The following is a 27,809-nucleotide window of genomic DNA, read 5'->3' on the forward strand; positions in this document are numbered from 1 at the left end:
CTCATTTTGACAGATGCGTTTTGTTTTCTTGGGCCGGCTATAAGGGGGCAGTGCCTGTGTACTCGTCACGACCCAGCGACCCCCTAATATTTAAAAGAAAAATAATAATAAATAATAAACATACAAAAAAGAAGCACAAAGACCCCAAACAGCTAAAGCCATCTTGAGAAAGAAGAAAGCTGGAGACATCACATTTAATGTCAAACTCACGACAAAACTACTATAATCAACACAATATAACACTGGCATTAAAACAGACTCACAGACTATTGAAACAAAATGAAGGAACTACAAATAAGTCTTCCCATATATGGTCAACAAGTAACAGACAAGGGAACCAAGAATAATCAATTGGGAAAGAATATTCTCTTTAAAAATGGTGTTGAAGAAATTATAAACACACAGAGAAAAATGAAATTGAACCCTTATATTACACAAAGAAATTAACTGGAAATTGATCAGACTTAAAACACAAGAACTGAAACCATAAAACGACTGAAAGAAAATATAGGGAGAAAGTTCCTTGACCTTGTATGTGGCCAGTATTTTTTGGATAAGAAACAAAAGCAAAAATCATGTGTACCAGTATCAAACTAAAAAGTTTCTGCATAGCAAAGTAAACAAACAAACAAAAATGAAAAGAGAATGTATAAAATGGGAGAAATTATTTTCATACCATGTATTGGATACTGAGCTAATATCCAAAAATACATAAGGAACTCACAGGAGAATAGCAAAAAGGCAAACAATTCAATTAAAAAGTGGACAGAAGTCCTAACACACACGTAAGTCCAAAGATATCTAAATGGCCAACAGTTACATGAAAAAACGCTCAACTTCACTTACCATCAGGGAAAGGTAAATCAAACCACCATAAGATATCACTTCACACAGTTGTTAGGAAGACTGTTATCAAAAAGACACGTGAGAACAAATACTGGCAATATACTGGGATATAAAATGCCAAAGCCACTATCAAAGATGGCAGAAAGATTCCTCAAAAGATTAAAAATTTAACTCCTCTATGATTCGGCAATTCCACTTCTGGGCATATACTCAAAGGAAATGAAAAACAGAATATCAAAAAAATACTTGCACTCCATGTTCCTCCTAGCCAAGACATGGGAACATAAGTGTCTACTGATGAGTGGATAAAGATGTCTCTTGAACATGGAGACATGAACACCCATGCACATTTATATTTTTCAGCCATGAGAAAAAAAAGTCCTGACATTTGTGACAATATACTTGAATCTGGAAGGCATTATGCTCAGTCAAATAAGGCAGAAAGACATGTGAAATCTAAAAAAGTCAAGGCCATAAAAACGGGCTGCGTAAAGAGGGAAATGAGATGTTACATACAGGTACAAACTTCTACTTATAAGATGAATAAGTTCTGGAAATCTAAGGTACAGCATGGTGGGTATAGTTATACATGAGAATAAATATTAAATGTTCTCAGCACACACACACACAAAGAGAGTGAGAATGAGAATGAAGGTGTTAACTACTGCTATGGTGGAAATCATTTTGCAATATATAAGTGGGGTGGAGGGAAGATGGCAGCGGAGTAGGGTAGTGTTCTCTGCTCACTCCTGTTACGGAGAGACTCCAGGAATGAATGCAGAGAGGATGGCTGAGTGAGTGTGGATCTCCGCTAGCACGAACAGGGAGGAGAGCGTGGGAGCAGCGTGGAGGGGGGTGGAGGGGTTTACCACACACTGCAAGCCGACTCATCCCGGGACCCGCTGCGTCTGCGGTACCACACCTGAGAGCTCACTAGCCTGGAGCTCCTTGGAGGCTCCCCCTGCTCGGGGCACACCGATAAGTGAATTCTTGCAGGGAGTTAAGGAGAGGATTTGGCTGAAAAAGCCAGGGGAGTGACCGAACAGTGAACAACCAGGACTGGGAGAAACTGTGTGACCTGAGTCTAGAGGGAAACCTCCTCAGCTGCAAACTCCGACCGAAAGCTTGGCACTCCGGGCACGCGCAGCACTTGCGCTAGGGCCCTACAGAACAAAGGGACAGTTTTGGGACAAGGAGACGGGCCTGCGCGGAAAAGCCGCTGCAGAACTCTGGACCAGGGGAGAGCTCCTGAGCAGGGGAGCACTGCATGCCCCCAGCACTTTGAGCAATTGAGCTAGAATCCCACAGAACAAAGGGTCAGGTTTAGGGCAAGGAGAGGTAGAGCGCGCAGGGCGCATAAGCAGGGAAGTGAGCAGAGGCTGTGGCTTGGGAGTGGAGACGGTTTTAGGGCGGGGAGAAGGGCCCACAGGGAAAGGCAGCTGTGGAGCTCCAGACTAGGGGAGAGGCCCTGGGCAGGAAAGGGCCACTGGGCCCGGCACTTTGACCGACTGTGCCAGAGTCCTGCAGAACAAAAGGACGATCTTGAGACAGGGAGAGAGGTAGGGTGCACAGGCATATAGACAGGGAAGAGAGCAGAAGCTGTAGCCTGGGAATAGAGACACGACTGGAGGCAGGGCGGGGATTGCAGGCAGGCACAGGCTGCACCAAGAGTGGGAAGGAGTAGCTGGACAAGCCTGAGGAGGGCTGAGGCTGCCTCAGGAGGGGACAACTAAACGCAGCTCACAGCAGAGCGGCGGTAGGCCCATGAATAAAAGACTAGCAACCCCAGAATCAAGCAGGACCTTCCCACAGCCAGCCAACCAACCAGAAAAGATGTGAAACCCATGGAATTTTGAATAGGGGCGGACTCAGAAAGGAAGGAAGGAAAAACAAAAAACAAACAAACCAAAAATACCCAGAGACTGGGCCTAAAAGTAGAATTGAGTTAAAATCCTCTCATTCTCTTATTTCTCACTCTCTCTCTAACTGCCCCTCCCGTCCTTTCTTATTCTCTCTCCTTTTCTCCCCTCCTCTTCCCTCCCTTCTCTCCCCTTAACATGTCTCCCCTTCACCCTATTCTTTGTTAATTTTTTAAATTTAAGTTCTCTCCCTTTCCTTCCTATTCCCTTCTTCTAATCCCCTTCCCTCCCCCTTATCCTCATCCTCCCTCCGTTTCCTCTCTCTCTCTCTCTCTCTCTCTCCTTCTTCCGTGCTAAGTACTTTCAATTTTATTAAATTTCTTCCTTTATTTTGTCTACCTTCCCTCTCCACTCATTTTTTTCTTCCCTTACCCTTATTTTCCTTCTCTCCCTATATATATTCTCTCTTTCTTTCTTTCTCCCTCGTCCACTTTATTTTCTAATCTTTTAATTTTTAAATTTTAATTTTAATCTATTCCCCTTCCTCTTCTCCCTCCCCTTCTTATTCCTTTTCTGTTTCCTCCCCAGCCCTTCTCTCCTTTCTCTCTCTCTTGTACTTCTCTCCTTCATCCTATCCTTTGCCAACTCTTCAATTTCAATTTTTTCCCTCCCTAATCTCTCCTCCTCCTTTCTATTTCCTTCCCTCCCCCTTATTCTTTCCCTCCCTCACCTTCTTCTTTCTTCCTAAGTACTTCTAATTTTATTAATACTTTTCTTTATTTTGCCTCCCTCTCCCTCTCCCTCTCCATTCAATTACTTTTTTCTTCCATTTCCCATCTCTTATTCCTCTCTCTATATATTCTCTTTCTTTCTATCTCACTATTTTATATCATGTTTTAATCTTTTCATTTTTTAAAAAATTTTAATTCATTACCCTCTTCTCCCTCCCCTTCTTCTTTCTTTCTCTTTCCTACCTTCCTCTTCTCTACTTTCTCTCTTTCTTTCCTCTCTCCCTTCCTGTCTTGCTATTTTCTACTCTATATTTTTATTCTTGAAAAATTCTTTCTCAATCTGTTTCCTACCTTCTAACCCCCTCAGCTCTCCGCTTCAATTTTTGGCTGTCTGTCTGCTTGGATGTCTGTTGTGTCTATCCTCTCTTCCACACTAAACATATAGCATACACCGATTATATAATCCTAATACTATACACTTCCGCTTTCTCACTACACACTGTAACCCTCTCCTCCTTTTCAAACATACAATGGAAATGCTAATTACTGTCTTACATAAACTTGATCCCAATTCCTAATATTATTACTCTATCAACTTCCCTCTCAAAAATTACCCTTCCTTCATTTAAAACAACTCCTATCTGTTTCTCCCATGAAAAAAGAGTCTCAATATCTCCAGGAGTATATTAATATGGGCTCATTTGCAATATATAGTGAGACTGTAGTTGGGGGAAGATATTGGAGGGTGTGGGTTTCTTGCCTGGGTTGTGTGATTACGTTTTAACAGCACCTCCACAAAAGATCTCAAGACAAGGTGGGCAGAGTGACTCTCAATCAACTAACCAGAGGAAAAGACCCACCAAAGAGTAGCTGAAATACAAAGAGACAGATTAAAGAAATAACATCAAGGACAACACAGTCGGAGATCCAAGAGGGCAGAGGAGTAAGTGGAAGCGACACTAACCTCCTCCCAGGACCAGTCTGGATCTACAACGTAATTTTGGAGAAAGCATCTGGAATAACCAAACAAACACTAGCTGGTAAAAAGTCCTTTAGCCACAGAGAGACAGAAAAGGGCGCTACATCACAACGTGACCGATAGGGAGTACAGACACGGAAGGGCTGGCTGGGCTCCAATGGGTGGCAGCTGAAGGGACTGACAAACAGATCAGGAGCCGGGGGTTCCCCCTGAGAAGGGCAGGGTCTAAGCCCGAGCTGGGATTCCCAGTCTATAGCAACAGTGTGGAAAGTAAAATAGTATCCAGCTGTGAAAGGTGAAAAGCCACAGGGTTTCTTGCTAGCCAGAAAGAAACAGCAGGAGAAAAAGAGCTCTTAAGTGGATCACATACGAAAATATTTTGGCCCCCACTTACCCTGGGCTCAATCAGAGGGAAGGCAGAGAGGACTGAAGACACTTGGGGAGCGTTTGGCGCGGTGGCTTTGAAGGGAGATAGGGGAGCAACCGACCATGTCCAGTGCTAACTCATCCCCAGTACTGCAGGCAGACCATTCCCTCCAAGTGGCATCAGCCTGAGGGAAAAGAAAAGCCCTGCCTACAGGAATTAAGCTATAACATCCACGGTCCTTAAGCCTGATGGCTACTCACAAATTGAATAGGTTAACAACTAAAGAAGACAGACAAAGGCAGTAGATCCCTGGAAGTCTCCAACAGGCTGCCTAGGGCCAGACTCATACATGATCTGACGCTACCAGAGGCAGATCCCGGAAATGCAGATTATTCTAAAAAGCACCAATAAACAATAGGAGTCACAAAAATGGGGAGACAGACAAACAACCCCCCATCGAAAGGAAAGATAGAATCCCCAGAGAGCGTGCTAAATGAAATAGAGGAGAGCAAACTCTCAGATATGGAATTCAAAACATGGATTCTGGAGAAGCTGAATGAGCTCAGCAGAAACGACAAAGAATTCCAGGGAAATTACAAGGAACTCCAGAAAAACTACAAGGAACTTACTGAGAATTACACGAGCATGAAAAAGGACATAGAAGCTATCAATCAGAGCCAGGAGGAAATGAAGAATACGATCTCTGAATTGAAGAACACAGTAGAAGGAATTAAAAGCAGGCTAGAGGAAGCAGAAGATCGGATCAGCGAGCTGGAGGACAACGTACACAAAAACTCACAGACAGTGCAACAAAATGAAAAAAGACTGAACAAGACTGAAGAGGCTCTAAGACAGCCGCAGGACAACATGAAACGTAATAATATCCGTACCATAGGAATTCCAGAAGGAGAAAAAGAAGAGCAAGGGACAGAAAACCTCTCTGAAAAACTAATGACAGAAAACTTCCCTCACATGATGAGAGAAAGAGTCACGCAAATCCAGGAGGCACAGAGGGTCCCAATGAAGATGAACCCCAACAGGCCCACCTCAAGACACATCATAATTAAAATGGCAACATTCAAAGACAAAGAGAGAATCCTAAAAGCAGCAAGAGAGAAACAACTAATAACACACAAGGGAGCTCCAATAAGGCTATCATCAGATTTCTCAGCAGAAACACTACAAGCCAGAAGGGAATGGCAAAAAATATTCCAAGCAATGAAAAACAAAGGCCTACAACCTAGAATACTATACACAGCAAAGCTCTCATTCAAAATAGATGGTGAAATAAGAAGATTCCAAGACAAAAGAAGGCTAAAAGAATAGATCTCCACCAAACCAGCAATGTAAGAGAGGCTAAAGGGTCTGCTTTAAGAAGATGAAGAAACAGAGAGAGACAGAGAAGAACACGAGTACAAAGGGGAAAAATGACAATGAATAAGTCGTCGTTGGCAGCCGTCCATCTCGAGAGACGATGGTGTAGCTTCTTAAGAGTCTATCTGTACCGCCGAGAATGGCTGTGCAGTCCGACTCGGGAGTGACACGGTATTTGTCTCCTTCCGTGTTGAATCGACATCTTACGATGACACTGGAGTGCCCTCTCCAGTGAAGCTGAAGCTACAGAGCCTGGGCAGGGTGATATGGAGGGTCTGCTGTTGCCCATGCAGCAGACCCCCCCTCTCTTCGCAGCTGAAGGGTCCAAGGGAAAGACGGAGTCAATACAGCTTGGCTTCAGGTGCGCCGCAGGAGTTGCCGGTGTTGACTACAACATCGAACCGCCTTAGGGACTCCGGCTCCGGATTTTCTGTCGGGGTTTACTCCCTTAGCCTTTCCCCTGAAGAGGTATGCCGCAAGGCAGCGGAGGTTTTTTGGAGTCAGAGTTTTCCTTCTCTGATGTGCCCTGACTGGAAGATCAAACCAGCGACACTTAGCTCGCAGGCCGACGCTCAATCCACTGAGCCAAACCAGCCAGGGCGTACAATGAATAAGTACTTATCAGTAATAACCTTAAATGTAAATGGATTAAACGCTCCAATTAAAAGACAGAGGGTAGCTGAATGGACTAGAAAGAATGACCCACATATATGCTGCCTACCAGAGACCCACCTTAGAACAAAAGATCTGCACAGACTGAAAGTGAAGGAATGGAAAAAGGTATTTCAAGCCAATGGACAAGAAAGAAAGCCAGGGTAGCAATACTTACATTGGACAAAACAGATTTCACAGCAAAGTCCATAAAAAGAGACAAAGAAGGGCATTTCATAATACTTAAGGGAAAAATCCATCAAGAAGATATAACCCTTATAAATATATATGCACCCAACTTAGGAGCACACAAATATATAAGGAAAATTTTGAAAGACTCCAAGAAAGATATAGACAGCAACACACTCATAGTAGGGGCCTTTAACACCCCATTGTCAACAATGGACAGGTCTTCGAAGCAAAGAAACACCAAAAATATTGAGGCACTGAACAACACTCTAGATCAAATGGACTTGGTCGATATATATAGAAGTTTTCATCCCAAAGAAGCAAAATATACATTCTTCTCAAGTGCACATGGGACATTTTCAAAGATAGGCCATATGGTAGGACACAAAACAAGCCTTAACAAATTCAAAAAAACTGAAATTATATCAAGCATCTTCTCAGATCACAATGGCTTAAAATTGGAAATCAACCTCAAGGAAAAAACTCAAAAACATTCAAACTCATGGAGGATGAATAACATGCTATTAAATAATGAATGGGTTAACAATGACATCAAGGAAGAAATCAAAAAGTTCCTGGAAACCAATGATAATGAACACACAACAACCCAAAACCTATGGGATACAGCGAAAGCAGTCTTAAGAGGAAAGTTCATAGCAATACAGGTCTACCTAAAAAAGCTAGAAGAATCTCTAATAAAAAATTTAACCCTACAGCTACAAGAACTAGAGGAAAAACAACAAGCAAAGCCCAGATCAAGTAGAAGGAAGGAAATCACCAAGATCAGAGCACAATTAAATGACAGAGACTAAATTAACAATTCAAAAGATCAACAAAAGTAGGAGCTGGTTCTTTGAAAAGATAAACAAAATTGACAAGCCTTTAGCCAGGCTTATCAAGAAAAAAAGAGAGAGAACCCAAATAAATAAAATCAGAAACGAAAGAGGAGAAATCACAACTGATACAACAGAAATACAAAGAATTATAAGAAATTATTACGAACAACTGTATGGCAAGAAATTTGACAACCTAGAGGAAATGGACAGATTCCTGGAAAACTATAGTCTTCCCAAACTGAATCAAGAAGAGGCAGAAAGTCTGAATAGACCAATAACAGCTAGTGAAATTGAAGCAGTAATTAAAAAATTCCCAGCACACAAAAGCCCTGGACCAGATGGCTTCACAGGTGAATTCTACAAAACATTTAGGAAAGAACTAACTCCTATCCTCCTCAGACTATTCCAAAAGATACAAGAAGAGGGAAGACTCCCAAACTCGTTCTATGAAGCCAGTATAACCCTAATTCCAAAACCAGGTCAAGACACAACGAAGAAAGAAAACTACAGGCAAATATCGCTGTTGAACATAAATGCTAAAACCCTTAACAAAATATTGGCAAACAAGATCCATTAACACATTTGAAAGATCATACACCACGATCAGAGAAGGAAAACTCTGACTCCAAAAAACCTCCGCTGCCTTGCGGCATACCTCTTCAGGGGAAAGGCTAAGGGAGTAAACCCCGACAGAAAATCCGGAGCCGGAGTCCCTAAGGCGGTTTGATGTTGTAGTCAACACCGGCAACTCCTGCGGCGCACCTGAAGCCAAGCTGTATTGACCCTGCCCAGGCTCTGTAGCTTCAGCTTCACTGGAGAGGACACTCCAGCGTCATCGCAAGATGTCGATTCAACACGGGAGGAGACAGATACCGTGTCACTCCCGAGTCGGACTGCACAACCATTCTCGGCGGTGCAGATAGACTCTTAAGAAGCTACACCATCGTCTCTCGAGACGGACGGCTGCCGACGACACCACGATCAAGTGGGATTCATCCAAGGGATGTAAGGATGGTGTAATACTTGCAAATCAATAAACATAATACACCACATAAACAAAATGAAAGACAAAAACTGCATGATCATTATGAATAGATGCAGAAAAAGCATTTGATAAAGTACAACACCCATTTATGATAAAAACACTCAGCAAAATGGACATAGAGGGAGCATACCTCAACATAATAAAGGCCATATATGAGAAACCTGAAGCCAACATCATACTCAATGGGCAAAAACTGAGAGCATTCCCCCTGAGGTCAGGAACAAGACAAGGATGTCTACTCTCTCCACTCCTATTAAACGTAGTCTTGGAAGTCCTAGCCACAGCAATCAGACAAGAAAGAGAAATAAAAGGCATCCAAATTGGAAAAGAGGAAGTAAAACTGTCATTATTTGCAGATGACATGATAGTGTCCATAGAAAAGCCTATAGAGTCCAGAAAAAAACTCCTCAACCTAATAAGTGAATTCGGCAAAATAGCACAGTACAAAGTCGATATTCAGAAATAGAAAGCATTTCTGTACACCAACAAAATACCAGAGATATAAACTGAAAGAAAAATCCCATTTACCATAGCAACAAAAAAAAAAAGTACCTAGAAATAAATTTAACCAAAGAGGTAAAAGACCTCTACTCAGAAAACTACATAACACTGAAGAAAGAAATTAAAGAAGATACAAATAAATGGAAGCATATACCATGCTCATGGATGGGAAGAATCAACATCATTAAAATGTCCATACTACTCAATGCAATCCCTATTAAAATACCAGGCACATTTTTCACAGACCTAGAACAAATACTTCAAAAATTTATATGGAACCTAAAAAGAGCGCAAAAGCCACAGCAATTTTGAGAAAGAACACAGTAGAAGGAATTACAATACCTGATATCAAACTATACTACAAGGCCACGGTAATCAAAACAGTCTGGTATTGGCATAAGAACAGACATATAGATCAGTGGAACAGAATAGAGAGCCCAGAAATAAACCCAAGTCTATATGGTCAACTAATATTTGACAAAGGAGGAAGGAACATCAAATGAAGTGAAAAGAGCCTCTTCAACAAATGGTGTTGGGAGAACTGGACAGGGACATGCAAAAAAATAAAACTAGACCATCAACTTACACTGTACACCAGAAAAAACTCAAAATGGATTAAAGACTTAAATGTAAGCCGTGATACTATAAAAGTCCTAAAGGAAAACATAGGCAGGAAAATTTCAGATATCTCACATAGCAACATTTTCACTGATATATCTCCTAAGGCAAGAGAAATAAAGGAAAGAATTAACAAATGAAACTACATCAAACTAAAAAGTTTCTGCTCAGTTAAAGAAAACATCAGCAAGATGAAAAAGAAACCAACCATATGGAAAAATATATTTGCCAATGAAATTTCAGACAAGGGATTGATCTCCAAAATATATAAAGAATTCATACGACTCAACACCAAGAAGACAGACAACCCAATTAAAAAATGGGCAAAGGACCTGAACAAACACTTGTCCAAAGAAGACATACAGAGGGCCCATAGACATATGAAAGAATGCTCAACATCACTAGCCATCAGAGAGATGCAAATAAAAACCACAATGAGATACCACCTCACACCAGTCAGAATGGCCATTATCAGCAAATCAACAAACAACTTGTGCTGGAGAGGATGCACAGAAATGGGAACCCTGGTGCATTGCTGGTGGGAATGCAGACTGGTGCAGCCACTATGGAAAACAGTTTGGAATTTCCTCAGAAAACTAAAGAGGGAACTGCTTTTTTGAACCAGCAATTCTATTGCTAGGATTATATTCGAACAATCCTGAAACACCAATACAAAAGAACCTATGCATCCCTATGTTCATAGCAGCACTGTTTACAATAGCAAAGTGCTGGAAACAACCTAAATGCCCATCTGTAGATGAGTGGATCAAAAAACTGTGGTACATTTACACAATGGAATACTATGCAGCAGAAAGAAAGAAGAAACTCCTGCCCTTTGCGACAACATGGATGGAACTAGAGAGACTTATGCTTAGTGAAATAAGCCAGGCAACGGAAGAAAAATACCTTATGCTGTCACCTATTACAGGAAACTAATGAACAACACAAACAAATGAGCAAATTGAACCTGAGATATGTAAACAAGGAGTAAACTAACAGTAACAAGAGGGGAGAGGGGAGGGAGAGAAGGGGGTAAGTAGGGGAAGGGTCAAGTGAAAAAAAAAGAAATATATATATATATATAGGCAATACATCTAAACAGTGAAAAAAAAGTGATACTTTCAAACTCGCAATATGACAAAACATATGGTGATGTGTTCCAATTGACAGAAATCAGTGAATTTGATTCAATGCATATATAATCTGAAGGCTGAGATCACAGAGGGCAACTATCATGTTGTTTTCTAAGTGCTCATCTCAGATTTACAGCATATACTTATATAACACTGTACTAACTACTGAGCCACATGTCTAACCCTTGAATCACATTTTAAGCCTTTAGAAGCAAGGAAGGTTTGACTTTAGCTGTATCTCTTACAGTAGCAGTTTTTTGGACTTGGGTTTTGAGTCCTTTAAGTAAAAAATAAAAATTGATGATGGGATTCCAACATAACAAAATTTTTGTTTTCACAAGTAAAAATACGCATAAAAGCCACTACCATGTACTATCACTCTCATTTCAAAAAAGGTAAAGAAAAATATTAAGCTTCATGGAAACTCCACATAATACCTATGTATCTTCTCATTTCACCATAGAACAGTAAAAATTTGATCCTTCATCACTAATATTTTACAGACTTGCATTTGGAAGTCATAATACTAGAATACCAGGTACAATGTCTAAAATACAACTGGCCTTTAAGTAAATGAAGACAGAATTATCTTTGGTACTTACCCTAAACTTACAAAAAAGTATTAACTGCATCTCATACTTAAAATTAAAATAATAAAAGTACAGTACTGAGCCAACCAGTTGTTCCACTAAATACATGAATTATTAATCAACCATGGAAATTATTATGAATATCATACCCTCAAACAAAACTTGCCCTTAGTAAATTTTAATGAGAGTGATATGAAGGCATAATTGGCAAGAGCTGGTCAGTATGTTTATATTTTACCCTTTAACTATCAATGACTTATTACATACAAGTACACAATACAAATGTTAATGTAATTGTTACCTGATAGTCTCGCAGACCAACCAATATAATATCTGAGGTATTTATCCAAACCTATAAAAGAAAATTTACTGCCTATCATATCCAAAATAAATACAAATAATAACCTGCAGTGGTAAACCATTCCTCCTACAAAAACTATGTACTATTCACCCAGAGTGGAAAAAAAAATGTTAAGAATAGGGAAAATCCACAGTATATACTATAGTATTTTGTATGTGTGTGTGTAGGTGTGAATATATAAGGGAAAATGCCTAGTTACATATAGTTGTAGTATATTAGGAAAGAGTGTATTATGTAGGACCGTGTCTCAGATTTTTAAATTTAGGATATTAAAATACGTAACAATTTTATTTCATCTACTTGAGGAATTTAAAATTGTAAAAGTAATAATCTGTCATGGAAATTACAGACTTTTAATCACAAAATACTGTTATAACATTTAACTAGTCAATAAACATGAAAATTAGCCATCTACATAAACAGATACCCAGTTACCAATCTATATAAACTCAGGTCCTAAAGTTACAATTAATTAGTAAAAGAATTGATTATAACACAAAAAATTTTTTACACCATAAAATCAGAGCTGAAGAAACTCTAATCAACGTGATTAATAAATCTGCCTAACTGTGATGAAGAACTAAATATATCATCTAACATATCCCAATTTAAATTTCCCTAATATGCACAGGTGTTTCCCTCAAAGCAAAATTTAATCAAGGAAAATGCACTACATTCAATTAGTAGTCTCTTTAGTCTCCTTTAATCTGAAAACAATTCTTGGGCTTTTATTCTTTATTTCATGGTATAATATTTTCTTAAGAGTATACTTCTATAAAGAATTGTTTTGTAGACTGTATTTGTCTCCTTGTTTCCTCAATACTATATTCAGCGTAAATATTTCTAGCAGAAGTTCAGATATATGAAGCAGATAATTCTTTGTAAATAGAATTTCCTATTATAAAAGTTCCCAGCAAAGATCTTGTTTTTATATGGTCATGTAGATCATTATTCTTAAGATTGTCTTTGGAAACTCAGAAAATGAATTGCTTGGCCCATATATATCTAAAGCAGAACCATTTTCCTTTAAAAATGTAAAGTAAAACAAATCTCCATACCTACCTTTTTTCTCAGTTTTCCTCGGATATGACATAACCTCTTCATACCATCAAAGCACATTGCTTCTAGTCGTCCATTTCCCAACATTTTGATTACCTGGGCATACTCTGAGCAAATGGATGGGGAAAGGGTATGAGATTATTATCCAGTCCTTCTTAAAATGTTAACAACTAAAGTTAGTACATAGTTGATAACTTCACTTTTACGGCTCAATTTAGATCAGACTACAATTTTTTTTAAAGGTAAGGAATAATGAGCAAAAGGCTTAAGTATTCTACCCTAAATAACCTCTTCCAGGGTGACACATTCTAATTTTATCCAAGAAAACCAGAGAACTCCTCACCAGTAAAACAATTCCTATGGTCTCTTTCAGCTATGCTTATTCACTTCATCCTTTTCTTTTTAAAGAAAATAATTGCATATACAAATCAGTAAGTCACAAGTGGCATTTCCATGACATGCTTTCTGTTATTAGGAATATTTTAATTGTCCCCTTATTTTGAGCAAATCAGTTCACTCTTGTTTTCATGACTGTATGCTCTACCATTATACAACAAAGTGACTCATTCCAAATTGCACACCATAAGTACTAGCCCAAACTTGATTCTCCTTTCTCTGAGAAACTTCAGTGACATAGTAGGTTAATTATTAATACACTTTTGTTTACTTTAGAATACTATGGCAGTTAAAATTCTTTTTAAAAAGGTTCCTGATAAAATGCCAAATGTTTTAATTAAAATATTTCCAAGTGTCCCTAGGAGTCCAACTCATTTCACTGCCACTAGAGAAGACTGATAATACAATATATGAGAATTGGACAGCATGCGGCAGGTTCTTTCTAGGTATGTAACAAGCAGGAGGAGGAGTGAGAAAGGGAAACAGGAAATTACTATAACACTTCACACTACTAAAATTTGTAAGAACTAATCCCAAAGAAGGCCTGGACAAATTTATAGTTATACTGAAATATAAACTAGATATACATTGTGTGAATGATACATGGCAGTGAGTTCCTTTTACCACAGCCAACAAACCTTGCTTATTACTCAGCACTTCTTCAACAGGGAGAAAATAAGAAAAACAAAAACAAAAACAGAAAATCAGCCCTGAAAACAAACATTAACGGAAGTGAGAAAGATGAAAGCTAAGTAACTGCCTTTCACCAGAAAACATGTTTTATATAACTAATAAAAATGTTGGCTCCTTCATGCTTTGCATGTATGGCATGAGCAATCAAATGCTTTGTTCTAAAGTGCTATCTATTACAACTTTCTCTGTTGATGGGAGCATTATATATCTGCATTGAAAATTATGATAATCAACAGCTCAAAATTTGAATTTTAATTCCCTTAAACAGCTACATATGACTACTGGATATCCAGCAGAGAGAACAGTACTAGAAAACAGTGTAATTTTAAAGTGAAAATTTTTGCAATAGTTCCACTATTGTACTGAAGGAAAAATTTCTTGTTTTTAGGAGATATATGCTGAAATATTTCAGGCTGAAATCTGTAACTTTATGTAACTAGGTATCTATAAGTTTTAAAAAATAGAAAAAAATGTATACATGTACAAAGAGAAAGAAAACAGAAGATGTTAAAAAATTACAGAATCTACAAAGAAGTTTGTGTACTCATATTTCAATTCTTTTCTGTAAGTTTAACATGATATTTTAATAGGGAAAAACCAAGTTTTCCAGTTAATTTATTACCTTCATTTTTGTATCCTGGACCACACATATTTAATCCAATATTATTAAGTTATTCAGTTGTTTTATTGTATTACATACTACTGGCAACACAGAACTGAGGGCCAAAAACCCTCACAAACATCCATAATCTACTAAATAATGTATAACATTCAACTTTTCAGATGTAATTTGCTCTAAATGCTAAAATTCAGTCATTTAGATATGCTCTTCCATACAAAACAATAAAATCTATAACTACAAAAATGCCATTATTAATCTACTACCCAAAACTAGTATATAATTGATTATTTAATAGACAAATTCTGGATGAGTATAAAGGATTACAAAAGAGAAAAAACAAAGGAGACACTGGAACAACTACCCAAGATTTATGACTAATGACTAAAATTCACAGTAAATAATGTTAATAACTTTAAAAAGTCTTACCTTGTCCATCCTCTTTAAAGACCAATTCTCTTTTTTCAGATTCATTCTCATTCTTACCTCTACGCCTGTTTTTACCTCCTTTACCTAATTAAGTAAAAAATTGAATTAAAAGTATCAAATTGAATAATCCATATTTCAAAACCTAAACTATGAAACAAGCTAGAATAAGGCCCATGAACTTTACAAAGCCACTTAAAAATAAATATCATTATTTACATAGTACTATAACATTCACAGAACTTTAAATAACATTTTTAAACATTTATCTCATTTGGTTACTCAATCAGTTACACTTTTAATGTCCCAAGAGTCTGCTGTTCGTTCTTTATCAGATAAAGATATATCAATTCCTTAGGCGTTTTGACATTTTTACTTGGATTGTTCTGACATAAAGTATATCTTACATAAAAGCACACAAAATAAAAATTCCATTACCAGAGGTCACTATTAAAATGTTATGGTCTATGCTTTACAAATATTTCTTTTTTATTTGTATTTTTATTTTTTTATTTTTTCTTTTATTACTTGGTTTTTCAATCACAGTTGTCCCATTTTTCCCACATTGCTCCCCCTCACCCAGCCAATTTCTTCTCCCACAATCATATCCCTCCCCGTTGTCCGTGTCCATGAGTCATTTATACACGTTCCTTGACCTGACCCTTCCCTTACTTATCCCCTTTCTCTCCCTCCCCCTCTCCCCCTACTGACTGCTACTCTGCTCTTTGTTCTACTTAGTTCGTTTGTTTGTGTTGTTCTTTAGTGTCCTGAATTAGGTGATATCATATGGTATTTTTCTTCTTTGCCTGGCTTATTTCACTAAGCAGAATTCTCTCTACTTCCATCCATGTTGTCGCAAAGGGCAGGAGTTCCTTCTTTCTCTCTGCTACATAGTACTTCATTGTGTAAATGTACCACAGTTTTCGACCCACTCATCTACAGGTGGGCACTTAGGCTGTTTCCAGCACTTAGCTATTGTAAACAGGGCTGCTAGGAACGTAGGGGTGCATAAGTTCTTTTGAATTAGTGTTTTAGGATTTTTCAGGTATAATCCTAGCAGTGGAATCACTGGTTCAAAAGGTAGTTCCATCTTTAGTTTTTTGAGGTAATTCCATACTGTTTCCCACAGTGGCTGCACCAGTCTGCATTCCCATCAGCAGTGCAGCAGGGTTCCCATTTCACCACATCCTCTCCACCACTTGTTGTTTGTTGATTTGTTGATGATGGCCATTGTGACAGGTGTAAAGTGGTATCTCATTGTGGTTTTTATTTGCATCTCTCTGAGGCCTAGTGATATGGAGCATTTTTTCATGTGTCTATGGACCTTCTGTATGTCCTCTTTAGAGAAGTGTATATTCAGGTCCTTTGCCCATTTTGAATTGGGTTGTTTTCTTGATGTTGAGTCGTATAAGCTCTTTATATATTTTGGAGATAAGTCCCCTGTCTGTGATGTCATTGGCAAATATGTTTTCCCACATGGTTGGTTTCCTTTTCATCTTGCTGATGTTTTCTTTTGCTGAGCAGAAACTTTTTAGTTTGAGGTAGTCCCATTTGTTGATTTTTTCTTTTATTTCTCTTGTCTTAGGAGATGTATCTGTGAAGATATCGTTATGTGGGATATCTGAAATTTTCCTGCCTATGTTTTCCTCTAGAACTTTTATGGTGTCACGGCTTACATTTAAGTCTTTGATCCATCTTGAGTTTATTCTGGTGTGTGGTGTAAGTTGGTGGTCTAGTTTCATTTTTTTGCACGTCCCTGTCCAGTTCTCCCAGCATCATTTGTTAAAGAGGCTCTTCTCACTCCATTTTATGTTCCTTCCTCCTTTATCAAAGATTAGTTGACCATAGAGGCCTGGGTTTATTTCTGGACTCTCTATTCTGTTCCACTGATCTATATGTCTGTTCTTATGCCAGTACCAGACTGTTTTGATCACAGTGGCTTTGTAGTATTGTTTGATGTCTGGTATTGTGATTCCTCCTGCTGTGTTCTTCTGTCTCAAGATTGCTTTTGCTATTCAGGGTCTCTTTTTGGTTCCATATGAATTTTTGGAGTATTTGTTCTAGGTCAGTGAAATACGTCATTGGTATTTTAATAGGGATTGCATTGAATCTGTAAATCGTTTTGGCAGTTACGGCCATTTTGATGATGTTGATTCTTCCCATCGAAGAACATGGTATTAGCTTCCATTTATTTGTTTCTTCCTTAATTTCTTTCTTCAATGTACCGTAATTCTCAGTGTACAGGTCTTTTATCTCTTTCGTTAAGTTTATTTCTATGTACTTTATTTTTCTGGTTGCTATAGTAAATGGTATTTTCTTTTTTGTCTCTGTCTCTGATATTTTATTGTTGGTGTACAGAAATGCCTTACATGTCTGTATATTTATTTTGTACCCTGCTATTTTGCCAAATCCACTTATTATATCGAGTAGTCTTTTAATGGAGTTTATAGGGTTTTCTAGGTACTATCATGTCATCTGTATATAGTGATAGTTTTATTTCTTCTTTCCCAATTTGGGTGCCTTTATTTCTTTTTCTTGTCTGATTGCTGTGGCTAGGACTCCCAACACCATGTTGAATAGAAGTGGAGAGAGTAGACAGCCTTGTCTAGTTCCTGATTTCAGGGGGAATGCTTTCAGTTTTTGTCCACTGAGTATGATGTTGGCTTCAGGCTTCTCATATATAGCCTTAATTATATTAAGGTATGATCCCTCTATTCCCATTTTGCAGAGTGTTTTCATCATAAATGGGTGTTGTACTTTATCAAATGCTTTTTCTGCATCTATTGATATGACCATGTGATTTTTGTCTTTCATTTTGTTTAGGTGATGTATTATATTTATTGATTTGTGAATATTAAACCATGCTTTCCAAATATTAATAGCACTTTTATAATCCCACCAAGTAATTTGTCCTAAATGTATTTTGATGTCAATAACCCCAGACTTATAAACAGTTTAACAGTTAGGGTATATTTAATCCTTTACTCTGTTTACTTTTAATGTTCCATTGTTGTTAAATAATGCTGAACTGAAGATAATTCCATAAAATATTTCCAGAGGATAGACTTTCGGCCAAGATGTAGGCATAGGTAGACATGCTTTGCCACCCTCCAACACAATAAGAAATATAACTACCTCAAAGCTAAAACAACCCCAACTACCAGAAAATTGAACTGTATTGAAGTCCAACGAAGATATAAAGAAGCAATACTCAGAAAAGAAAAAAAAAAAAAAAGAAGCAATACTCATTCAGACAGACAGGAAGGAGGGGCAGAGAAAGGGCGGAGAGGAAGTAGTGTGGCTTTGCTGGTGGGAGCAGCAGCAGCAACAAGGCAGTGGCTGTTACTGGTCAGTGGAAAGAGCAGTTACACATTATAAATGTTGGGAGGGACAACTGAGGAGCAATCCCAGCCCCAGACTAAACCATGCAGCTCATGGCTCCAGTGCTAGGGAAAATAAAGCCTCATTGTTTCTGCGAAAACCAGTGGGAGTTAGGTTGGTGGAAGAAAATGCCGGTCTCTCAGCAGAATCCCATGGTCCTAGAACATCTACAAATCCACCCACTCTGGAAACTACAACCAGGGAAACAGCTAGAGGGATTCCAGTCCCATACAGGAAGGGGAAGAAGTGCCTGGAAAAGGGGCAAGTGCTGAGCAAGGAGCAACGTTCCCTATCAGATCCCTCCCCTACAATACAGCACCACAACAGGGTGAAACTGGTTGCCCTGCACTGAGCCTCAACCCCTTACAACAGTATCAAGTGTAACAAGTATGACAGCTCTACCTAAGACACAGAGGCAAACACAGGAGGCTGTCAGGTTGAGGAGACAGAGAAGTATGGTCCAAAAGAGGGGGCAGATCAAGGTTCCAGTGGGAGAACTAAGTGAGCAGGAGATAGCCAACCTCACACACACACAATTCAAAACATGTAATAACAATGCTCACAGATTTGACAGACTAGATTAGGTATGGGAAATGCATACGGTAAGAAATGAAGTCTATGCTAAGTGAAACAAAGGAAAATCCACACAAAATCAACAGTGAAAGGAACGAATTTGGGGTTCAAATCAATGATTTGGAACATGAGGAAAAAATAAAACAATCAGTACACGACAAGAAAACAAGGAGAAGTTTAGGAACCTCTGGTACAACTTTAAATGTGCCAACATCCAAATCATAGGGGTGCCAGAAGAAGAAAAGGAAGAGCAAGAAATCAAAAGTTTATGTGAAAACTTCCCTTACTTGGTGAAAGAAACAGACATACAAGTACAGGAAGCAAAGAGAGTCCCAAACAAACTAGACCCAAAGAAAACCACACCAATACACATCATAATTAAAATGCCAAAGGTTAAATATAAACAGAGAATCTTAAAAGAAGCAAGAGAAAAGAAGAGAGTAATAGGAGTCCCTATAAGACTGACTACAAGAGGTCCCTATAAGACTAACAGCTGATTTCTCAAAGGAAAGTTTGCAGGCAAGAAGGGACTGGCAAGAAATATTCAAAGTGGTGAAAAGCAAGGACTTACAACCAAGACTGCTGTATCTGGCAAAGCTATCAATTAGAATGGAAAAGCAGGTAAAGAGTGCCCCAGACACGGTAAAGCTAAAGGAGTACATCACCAAGTCATTATTATATGAAATGTCAAAAAACAGTTATTTAAGAAAAAAGATCAAAACTATAAACATTGAAATGACAACAAACTCACAGCTATCAACAGAATCTAAATATCTCAAGCCCTTAATCATGCCAGTTCCATAAGGATAAGAATCATAAATGCTTTGATTACTAAATTATATATATATATATATATATATATCAAAGTCTGGCATTTTTTCAAATAAATAACAAATGAATAAGTCAAGAAAAGTTCATCCATTTGTAAAGGAGTAGCAACTTAAAAATCACATGTAGCAACAACTTTAAAGTGTAGGAGCACATTACCCCAAATACTCTTCATGAATGAGCCAAAGAGGATGCCCTTTTTCCTGAAGACTGGTCTCTGAAACTTCTATAGGTAACAAGCTGAATGAGAATGAGCCCAAAGCAGTAACTATTCAATACATGGCACAATGTAATTTATATTCTTACTTGGGTAACTGTCACCAATACCATGATGATCAGACTTTCAGATTTTCCTTATTTTTTTAAATTAATTTTTAAAAATGTATTCATTTTAGAAAAAGAGAGGAAGGAGGATGGAAGGAGAGAGGAATTGAGTGAGAGGAGGTGGGAGGCGGAGAGGCAAGAGAGGAAGGGGAGGATAGATGGACAGACAGAAAACATCAATTTGTTGTCCCACTTATTTATGCATTCACTGGCTGCTTCTTGTATGTGCCCTGACAAGGGATCATTCCTGTGGTCTTGGCCTACAGGGAAGATGGTCTAACCAACTGAGCCGCCAGCCAGAGTGTAGATTTTCAAAAAAAGAAAAACAGCAATAGTTATATGTCTACATTATGATGAAATTTATGACTTTTAAAAAGGACACTTTCAACTAAATAACCTAGGAGATAACAGACTGGTTTACATATGGATTGAAAACATAAAATTCAAGATAATTATCTCCAAAAAAGAGGGAGAGAGGTTTGAGAGAGGTACACAGGGGGCTTTAAATGAATCTGTTTGTTGCAATTCTTAAGTTCAAAAAAGTAATTTAATTTCACATTATTATATCTGTATGTTCTGGTGCACCTGAAATATAAAAATAATTTGTTGTGAATGCTCCTGAACTAGCCACACTGTAATCACCCCATTATTGTTATGTAATAGAATCCACTTTAAAAATCTCTTTTGAAAAAAATGCTAGGATTGATCATATAAAATTATATATCGATGCTGAAAAAGCATTTAATAGTGTACAAAACCCATTTATGATGAAAACACTCAGCAAAGTAGACATGGAGGGAACACAACTCAACATAATAAAAGCCATATACGAGAAATCCAAAGCCAACATCATATTCAATGGACAAAAACTAAAAAAGCATTCCCCCTGAGATCAGGAACAAGACAAGGATGTCCAATAAAATATCAGAGAGAGAAACTAGGGAAAAATATCCCACTTAGTATAGCAGCAAGAAAAATAAAGTACCTAGGAATAAACTTAACCAAGGAGGTAAAAGACCTGTACTCAGAAAACTACATAACACTGAAGAAAGAAATTAAGGAAAAGACAAACAAATGGAAGCATATACTGTGTTCATGGATGGGAAGAATTAATATCATTAAAATGGCCATAGTACCCAAAGCAATTTACAGATCCAATGCAATTTCTACTGAAATACCAATCACACATTTCACAGACCTAGAAAAAATACTCCAAAAATTTATATGCAACCAATAAAGACCCCGAATAGCCTCAGCAATATTGAGAAAGAATAACCAGTAGGAGGAATCACAATTCCTGATAACAGACTATACTACAAGGCCACGGTAATCAAAACAGTCTGGTGCTGGCATAAGAACAGACATATAAATGAATGGAACAGAACAGAGCGCCCAGAAATAAAACCAGATCTCTACGGTCAATTAACATTTGACAAGGGAGGAAGGAACATAAAAATGGAGTGAAAAGAGCCTCTTCAACAAATGGTGTTGGGAGAACTGGACAGGGACGTGCCAAAAAAACTGAAAGTAGACCACCAACTTACACCAGACGCCATAATAAACTCAAGGTGGATAAAACTCTTAAATGTAAACCGTGATACCATGAAAGTCCCAGAGGAAAACATAGGCAGGAAAATTTCAGATATCCCACGTAGCAACATTTTCACCGATATATCTCCTAGAGCAAGGGGAAAGGAAGAATAAACAAATGGGACTACATCAAACTAAAGAGTTTCTGCTTAGCTAAAGAAAACAACAGCAAGATGAAAAGGGAACCAACAGCATGAGAAAATATATTTGCCAATGATACCTCAGACATGGGATTGATCTCCAAAAAAGAACTAATATGACTCAACACCAAGAAGATAGACAACCCAATTAAGAAATGGGCAAAGGACCTGAACAAACACTTCTCCAAAGAGGACATACAGAGGGTCCAGAGGCATATGAAAGAATGCTCAACATCACTAGTCATCAGGGAGATGCAAATAAAAACCACAATGAGATACCACCTCTCACCAGTCAGAATGGCCATCATCAACAAATCAACAAACAAGTGCTGGCGAGGATGTTGAGAAAAGGGAACCCTGGTGCATTGCTGGTGGGAATGCAGACTGCTACAGCCACTATGGAAAACAGTATGGAATTTCCTAAGAAAACTAAAAATGGAACTGCCTTTTTATCCAGCGATTCCACTGCTAGGATTATACCCGAAGAATCCTGAAACCCCAATTCAAAATAATCTATGCATCCCTATGTTCATAGCAGTGCTATTTATAGTAGCCGAGTGCTAGAAACAGCCTAAGTGCCCATCTGTAGATGAGTGGATCAAAACACTGTGGTACATTTACACGATGGGATACTATGCAGCAGAAAGAAAGAACTCCTGCCATTTGCAACAACATGGATGGAACTAGAGAGAATTATGCTTAGGGAAATAAGCCAGGCAACGAAAGACAAATACCATATGATATCACCTAATACAGATAACTAATGAGCAACACAAAGAAATGAGCAAAATTGAACCAAAGGCATGTAAACAAGGGGCAGACTAACAGAGACCGGGGGTGGGGGGTGGGGTCGAGAAGTGGGGTAAAAAGGGAGAGTTTAGTCAAGGAACTACTATAAATGACCCATGGACATGGACAATGAAGTGGGGATTTACTGAGGAAGAAGGGGTGTGCAGGGTTATGGGGAGCAATGGGGGAAAAATAGGATAACTGTAATAGAAAATAAATAAATAAATTATATATACCTATATATATATATACGTAGATATATATAGATATTTTACCTTGCCCCTTTTCAACAAGTAAACTAAACCAAAATTCACGATCTTCCTTAAGTTAATGAGATGTGTTTTGGAGAGATTTTGTAATGGGATCTTTTTTTGGAATTTGGTTTTCAAGTCCTAGAGTACCAAGAGGGAAACATTTATCTAAGGATGGAGTCAGAGTCAGCACAGGGAAATAACACCAAGAAAATTTATTAAACAATTATTAAGTGTCAAGTTGCAGTAATAGTGTCCACAAAACAGGACCATTCCTTTTAGAGTATATTTGTTAACGAGCTGTGTATCTGAAGCTCTCATCACTACAAATAATGGTGAGCATATTTTTAAAGGATTTAGTCATCTGTGAATTAATTATGAATCACACAGGTTAGAAGGAAGCTATAAGCCTTTTCTAATATATACTTAAAGACCCTCCCAGTCTCTCCCAGAATAATTACCAGTAAAATCGTTGGTACAAAAAGAATCTATAGACAGCAGTGCCCTGATTAAGGCAGGCACAGAGAAATGGTGACAGGTATAAGAGGGAAAAAGTAGAAACCCAGAAGCCACATGCTTAGTAGAAAGAGAATATATAAGTAGGTATGTGTCCAAAGAATGAATTATCAAATCCTTTTTGAGGGCTGTGTAAAACGGTGCTATTCTGTCGTTTTCCGGTTTCTACTTGTGTCCTTGCCCCACCCGCAACCACAGCCGCCGAAGCATTATAAGGGTTGCTATAATGTCATAAGATCTCCTGTCTGTAAAAAAGCATACTATTTTTTCAGAAATGATTGTGCAATTGTTCTTCTTTTCATAAGTTAGGTGTCCAGTTTTGGAACTTCCAAGTAAACTTGTTCTCCAGAACGATAGTTTGCAAACGGTTTGCATTAGAATGAGGGCAGGTAAAAATGTTACAGCATAACGATAGTAGAAACGAAAGCTGAAAACTTTTCTAAGTATGTAACACACTTTCAAAAAACAATGTTGAACTCTGAAGGGCTGAAGTATAGAGGTTAACCTACGCATGAAGAAATCCCGTACTCTTAACAAGGAAGAGGTAATATCTTCAACAATAACTAACCGCCTATATATAAAGCAATGAAGTAAAAATTACCATTAAAACCTAAGAACTGATTTAGATCAGTCTTGGGAAGTGCGGAAGGACCACGTCTCCGCACGGGTTACTATCTCGCCGCACTAGGCCCTGTAAAATGGCGTCGGACCCATCCCAATGTGACCAAGCATGAACACAAAATACTCCACTCCCGAAACCAGAACACCGGAATCGCCCAGCCACGGGCGGGAAGGAAGATTGTTAAACGCTGTTTATTCTAGAATACGGGTTGATGGCCCTGGACTGAACAGACCGTGGTTCCATGGAATTACCTTTATTCTTGGGCATGACGATACGGGCCGCTTTCTGTCGTTTCCGGTAGTGTATACCTTAAGGCGATTCCAGCGAGGGGCCCAGCAGACTAAACAATCGCAGATACTACGTGCAGGACAAGGTAAAAACTGAGGTCTAGGTAGACGGCCAGGTCACCACACTCCTGCATAAGCAAATAGCGTCGCAGCCACTGCCGTCGCAGTCGTTTACGTCATTTTTCCGAGCCTTCACCTGACCTTTACCCTAACTTTCCTTCTACCCCCTAGCTTCCCTCATGTATTACGCATGCCTACCAGTTGATTAATACCTGTTTGAGTGAGAGATTCCAATGGGGAAATGAGGTGAAGACTGCAAGACAAAGCAGGATGCCAAGAGCGGAGAAGATAGGAGAGGGGCGGGGAAGGGTGGGCCTGGGGAGAGGGAGGAGCAGAGGGACAAACTCAACGCTTATCTGTAGCCTTGCCGTACTAGTTGCAGACTGATTGACGTAACGCCACTAGTGATTGAATCCAGACATCTGCTTTGTAACAATCCTGTCTTCCAGTTTCACAAGTTACTGGCTGATTCATTACCTCTAACACTTTACCGGAATTTTACACCTTTTCTTATGCTCAGCTAACTTCACGTACTGGGAAAGAACAAGACTCCCTACGTGTATAATGTTTGTTAATACTTTTCTTGTTTACTTTCTTAAAAAATTAAAATATAATTCTAATATTGTCTAAATTTAAGGTGTGTGGAATGTTTATTTTATAATTTTATATTGTGACTTAATTACCACCTGAGGAATAGAGTTAACACATAAAATGGATTCACTAAGCTCAAGCTGCTATATTACCAAAATAAAATGTCATGAAAAATTATTCTTTTGTTATTTTATCTATCCTGGGAACTTAAGCATTTGAACTTTCCAGGATTGCATCAATGCCTGGATATACATCAAACACTCAGCTAACTCTTTTATTACACTCTGAATTACAATATCCAGATGATCTCACATCCGTTATCCAGAAAACCTCATATGTGTTATCCAGACCAGTACTCATATAGAGCAGTAGTCCCCAACCTTGATGGCACCAGGGCCCAGATTCAGGGTATAAAGGGAACGGGCAGGAGGTGCAGCTCAAACGAACTTTCCTGGCAGCATGGATCTGGGGATCCCTGATGTAGAGGATTACCATCTCAGAACAATCCAGAGGCTAATAATGCAAGATTTCCTATTCTCAAAAATGTACTTATTCTATAAAAACTCAGCTTTCTCTTCTCTGGAACACTCACATTATACCTTACTTGTGTTTCAAGTTGCAAACCCTGAGACCTTTGAAGAAATCTTTACCATATTCTGACATTGTTGGAGTTGGTTGGATATATAACGTGTTAGTATGATTCGGTCCAAAAAACACTGCTTCATTTCAAGTGCCCCCTTTGTTTCAAGTAATCTATCACTTAATCTTATTGTGTTCTGTTCTTCCTGATGGTTCCTGGGTTCCAGTGTGAGTTCTCTCAGTTCCAAAAACTCCCTCCTTTTGTCGAGATTCAGGGCTTTTATTATTGGGTACGGTGATTTATTTTTTAATGGGGTACATGCTTTCTAAGTCTGCTGTGCAGGAAAAACACCATTAGGCTATGCTAGCCAGATTTATGGTCCATCCTCTGTTAAGTATTTGGCTTAAAGAATTTATAATTTGAAAAACAATTACAATTACAGTGGACACTTAAGATGGTTAGTTGCCCTATTTTATAATCTACTACTGATCATTGTGATTTTCCTTGAATAGTGATTTTTCTCCCTAAGATTACCCTCCTTGTCTTTAAAGGGACTACATTAAGTCCATTTTTAATTTATCCTGTTCATTTGCATAAACATAATAAGAGCAGCAAATGATCACTTATGATCTTCCGTTCTGCTTTGCTGGAACTTACCCAAGGAATATTTAGGGTGACCCTCAGTCTGTTCTTCAGGGCACAGAAGCTGAGCCACATACCTGGCATTCATCCCTGCCTGTACACACCTGTCCTTTCCAAGTCTTTCTGGTTTTTCATTGTGCCGTAAGGTCCCTTCTAGCCATCTTTCAGGAAAACAACCTTCGTTCCTTCCCTGGAAAGATTGCTGTGGACCGCACAACCAACCATGGTACCAGGCCTTTTATCTCGCGGCCTTTTATTACTTTTGAAAGTCATTCCCCGTTCCTCAGGGCTTTTTGGTAACAACCTGAGCCCAAGCATGTCTCCTTTAGGCTTGACATTCCAGTCAAAGATTTGGTCAAAAAAAAAGGAACCTCTATTAACAACTGGTCTTATTAGTTCTATGCAAAGAAACTTATGTCATTACTTACTTGTTTAGAATGCCAAACTCTGGAGGGTTCAAATAGGGAGAAAAATATACAACGTGAAGAAAAATCTTTGTCCTAATATTCGCTGAACTGGCATTTCCATTCTTCATATTTTTATTTCTCCCCCACTAAAAAAAAAAAAATTTGTTTTTCCATTACAGTTGTCTCACTTTTTTCCCCCTCTTGCTTCTCTGCATCCTGCCTCTCCCTTCACCCACATTCAGTCCCGACTCAGTGACCCATGTCCGTGGGTCGTTTATACATGTTTTTGACTTGACCTTCCCCTTCTTACCCCCTTCTTTCCCCCTCCCCTCCCCCCTTGTTACAGTTAGTCTACTTCTTGTTTACATAGCTCTGGTTCAATTTTGCTCATTTGTTTGTGTTGTTCATTAGTTTCCTGTAATAGGTGACAGCATAAGGTATTTTTCTTCCGTTGCCTGGCTTATTTCACTAAGCATAATTTTCTCTAGTTCCATCCATGTTGTTGCAAATGGTAGAAGTTCCTTCTTTCTTTCTGCTACATAGAACTCCATTGTGTAAATGTACCACGGTTTTTTGATCCACTCATCTACAGATGGGCACTTAGGTTGTTTCCAGCACTTGGATATTGTAAATAGTGCTGCCATGAACATTGGAGCGCATAGGTTCTTTTGAATTGGTGTTTCAGGATTTTTCGGATATAATCCTAGCAATGGAATTACTGGTTCAAAAGGCAGTTCCATTTTTAGTTTTCTGAGGAAATTCCAAACTGTTTTCCATAGTGACTGCACCAGTCTGCATTCCCACCAGCAATGCACCAGGGTTCCCATTTCTTCGCATCCTCTCCAGCATAAGTTGTTTGTTGATTTGTTGATGATGGCCATTCTGACTGGTGAGAGGTGGTATCTCATTGTGGTTTTTATTTGCATCTTTCTGATGGCCAGTGATGTGGAGAATA

The 27,809-nt window shown here is 38.6% G+C and overlaps 1 protein-coding gene across 4 annotated transcripts in view; it reads right to left on the minus strand.

The window, feature by feature from the left end:
• The window catches only part of LOC149990263 (eukaryotic translation initiation factor 1A, X-chromosomal-like), a 47,123-nt gene extending 22,191 nt beyond the window's left edge, over nucleotides 1-24,932 (minus strand). The window contains exons 1-5 of one of the 4 annotated variants that reach the window (XM_090265480.1): nucleotides 24,847-24,932; nucleotides 24,539-24,644; nucleotides 15,277-15,360; nucleotides 13,143-13,246; nucleotides 12,021-12,071 (exon numbers count right to left, since the gene is read on the minus strand). In XM_090265480.1, coding sequence (XP_090121606.1) covers nucleotides 12,021-12,071; nucleotides 13,143-13,246; nucleotides 15,277-15,360; nucleotides 24,539-24,554 — 255 coding nt within the window. In that variant the 5' untranslated portion in view covers nucleotides 24,555-24,644; nucleotides 24,847-24,932. Of the gene's footprint in view, nucleotides 1-12,020; nucleotides 12,072-13,142; nucleotides 13,247-15,276; nucleotides 15,361-24,538; nucleotides 24,761-24,846 lie in introns of those variants that run through there. The other 3 variants (XM_090265479.1, XM_090265481.1, XM_090265482.1) reach the window with 3 other exon arrangements.
• Nucleotides 24,933-27,809: the final 2,877 nt, after the last annotated feature.

This window comes from Furipterus horrens, unplaced genomic scaffold (genome assembly GCF_987537825.1).
Source record: "Furipterus horrens unplaced genomic scaffold, mFurHor1.1.pri manual_scaffold_19, whole genome shotgun sequence".
Classification (NCBI taxonomy): Eukaryota; Metazoa; Chordata; class Mammalia; order Chiroptera; family Furipteridae; genus Furipterus; species Furipterus horrens.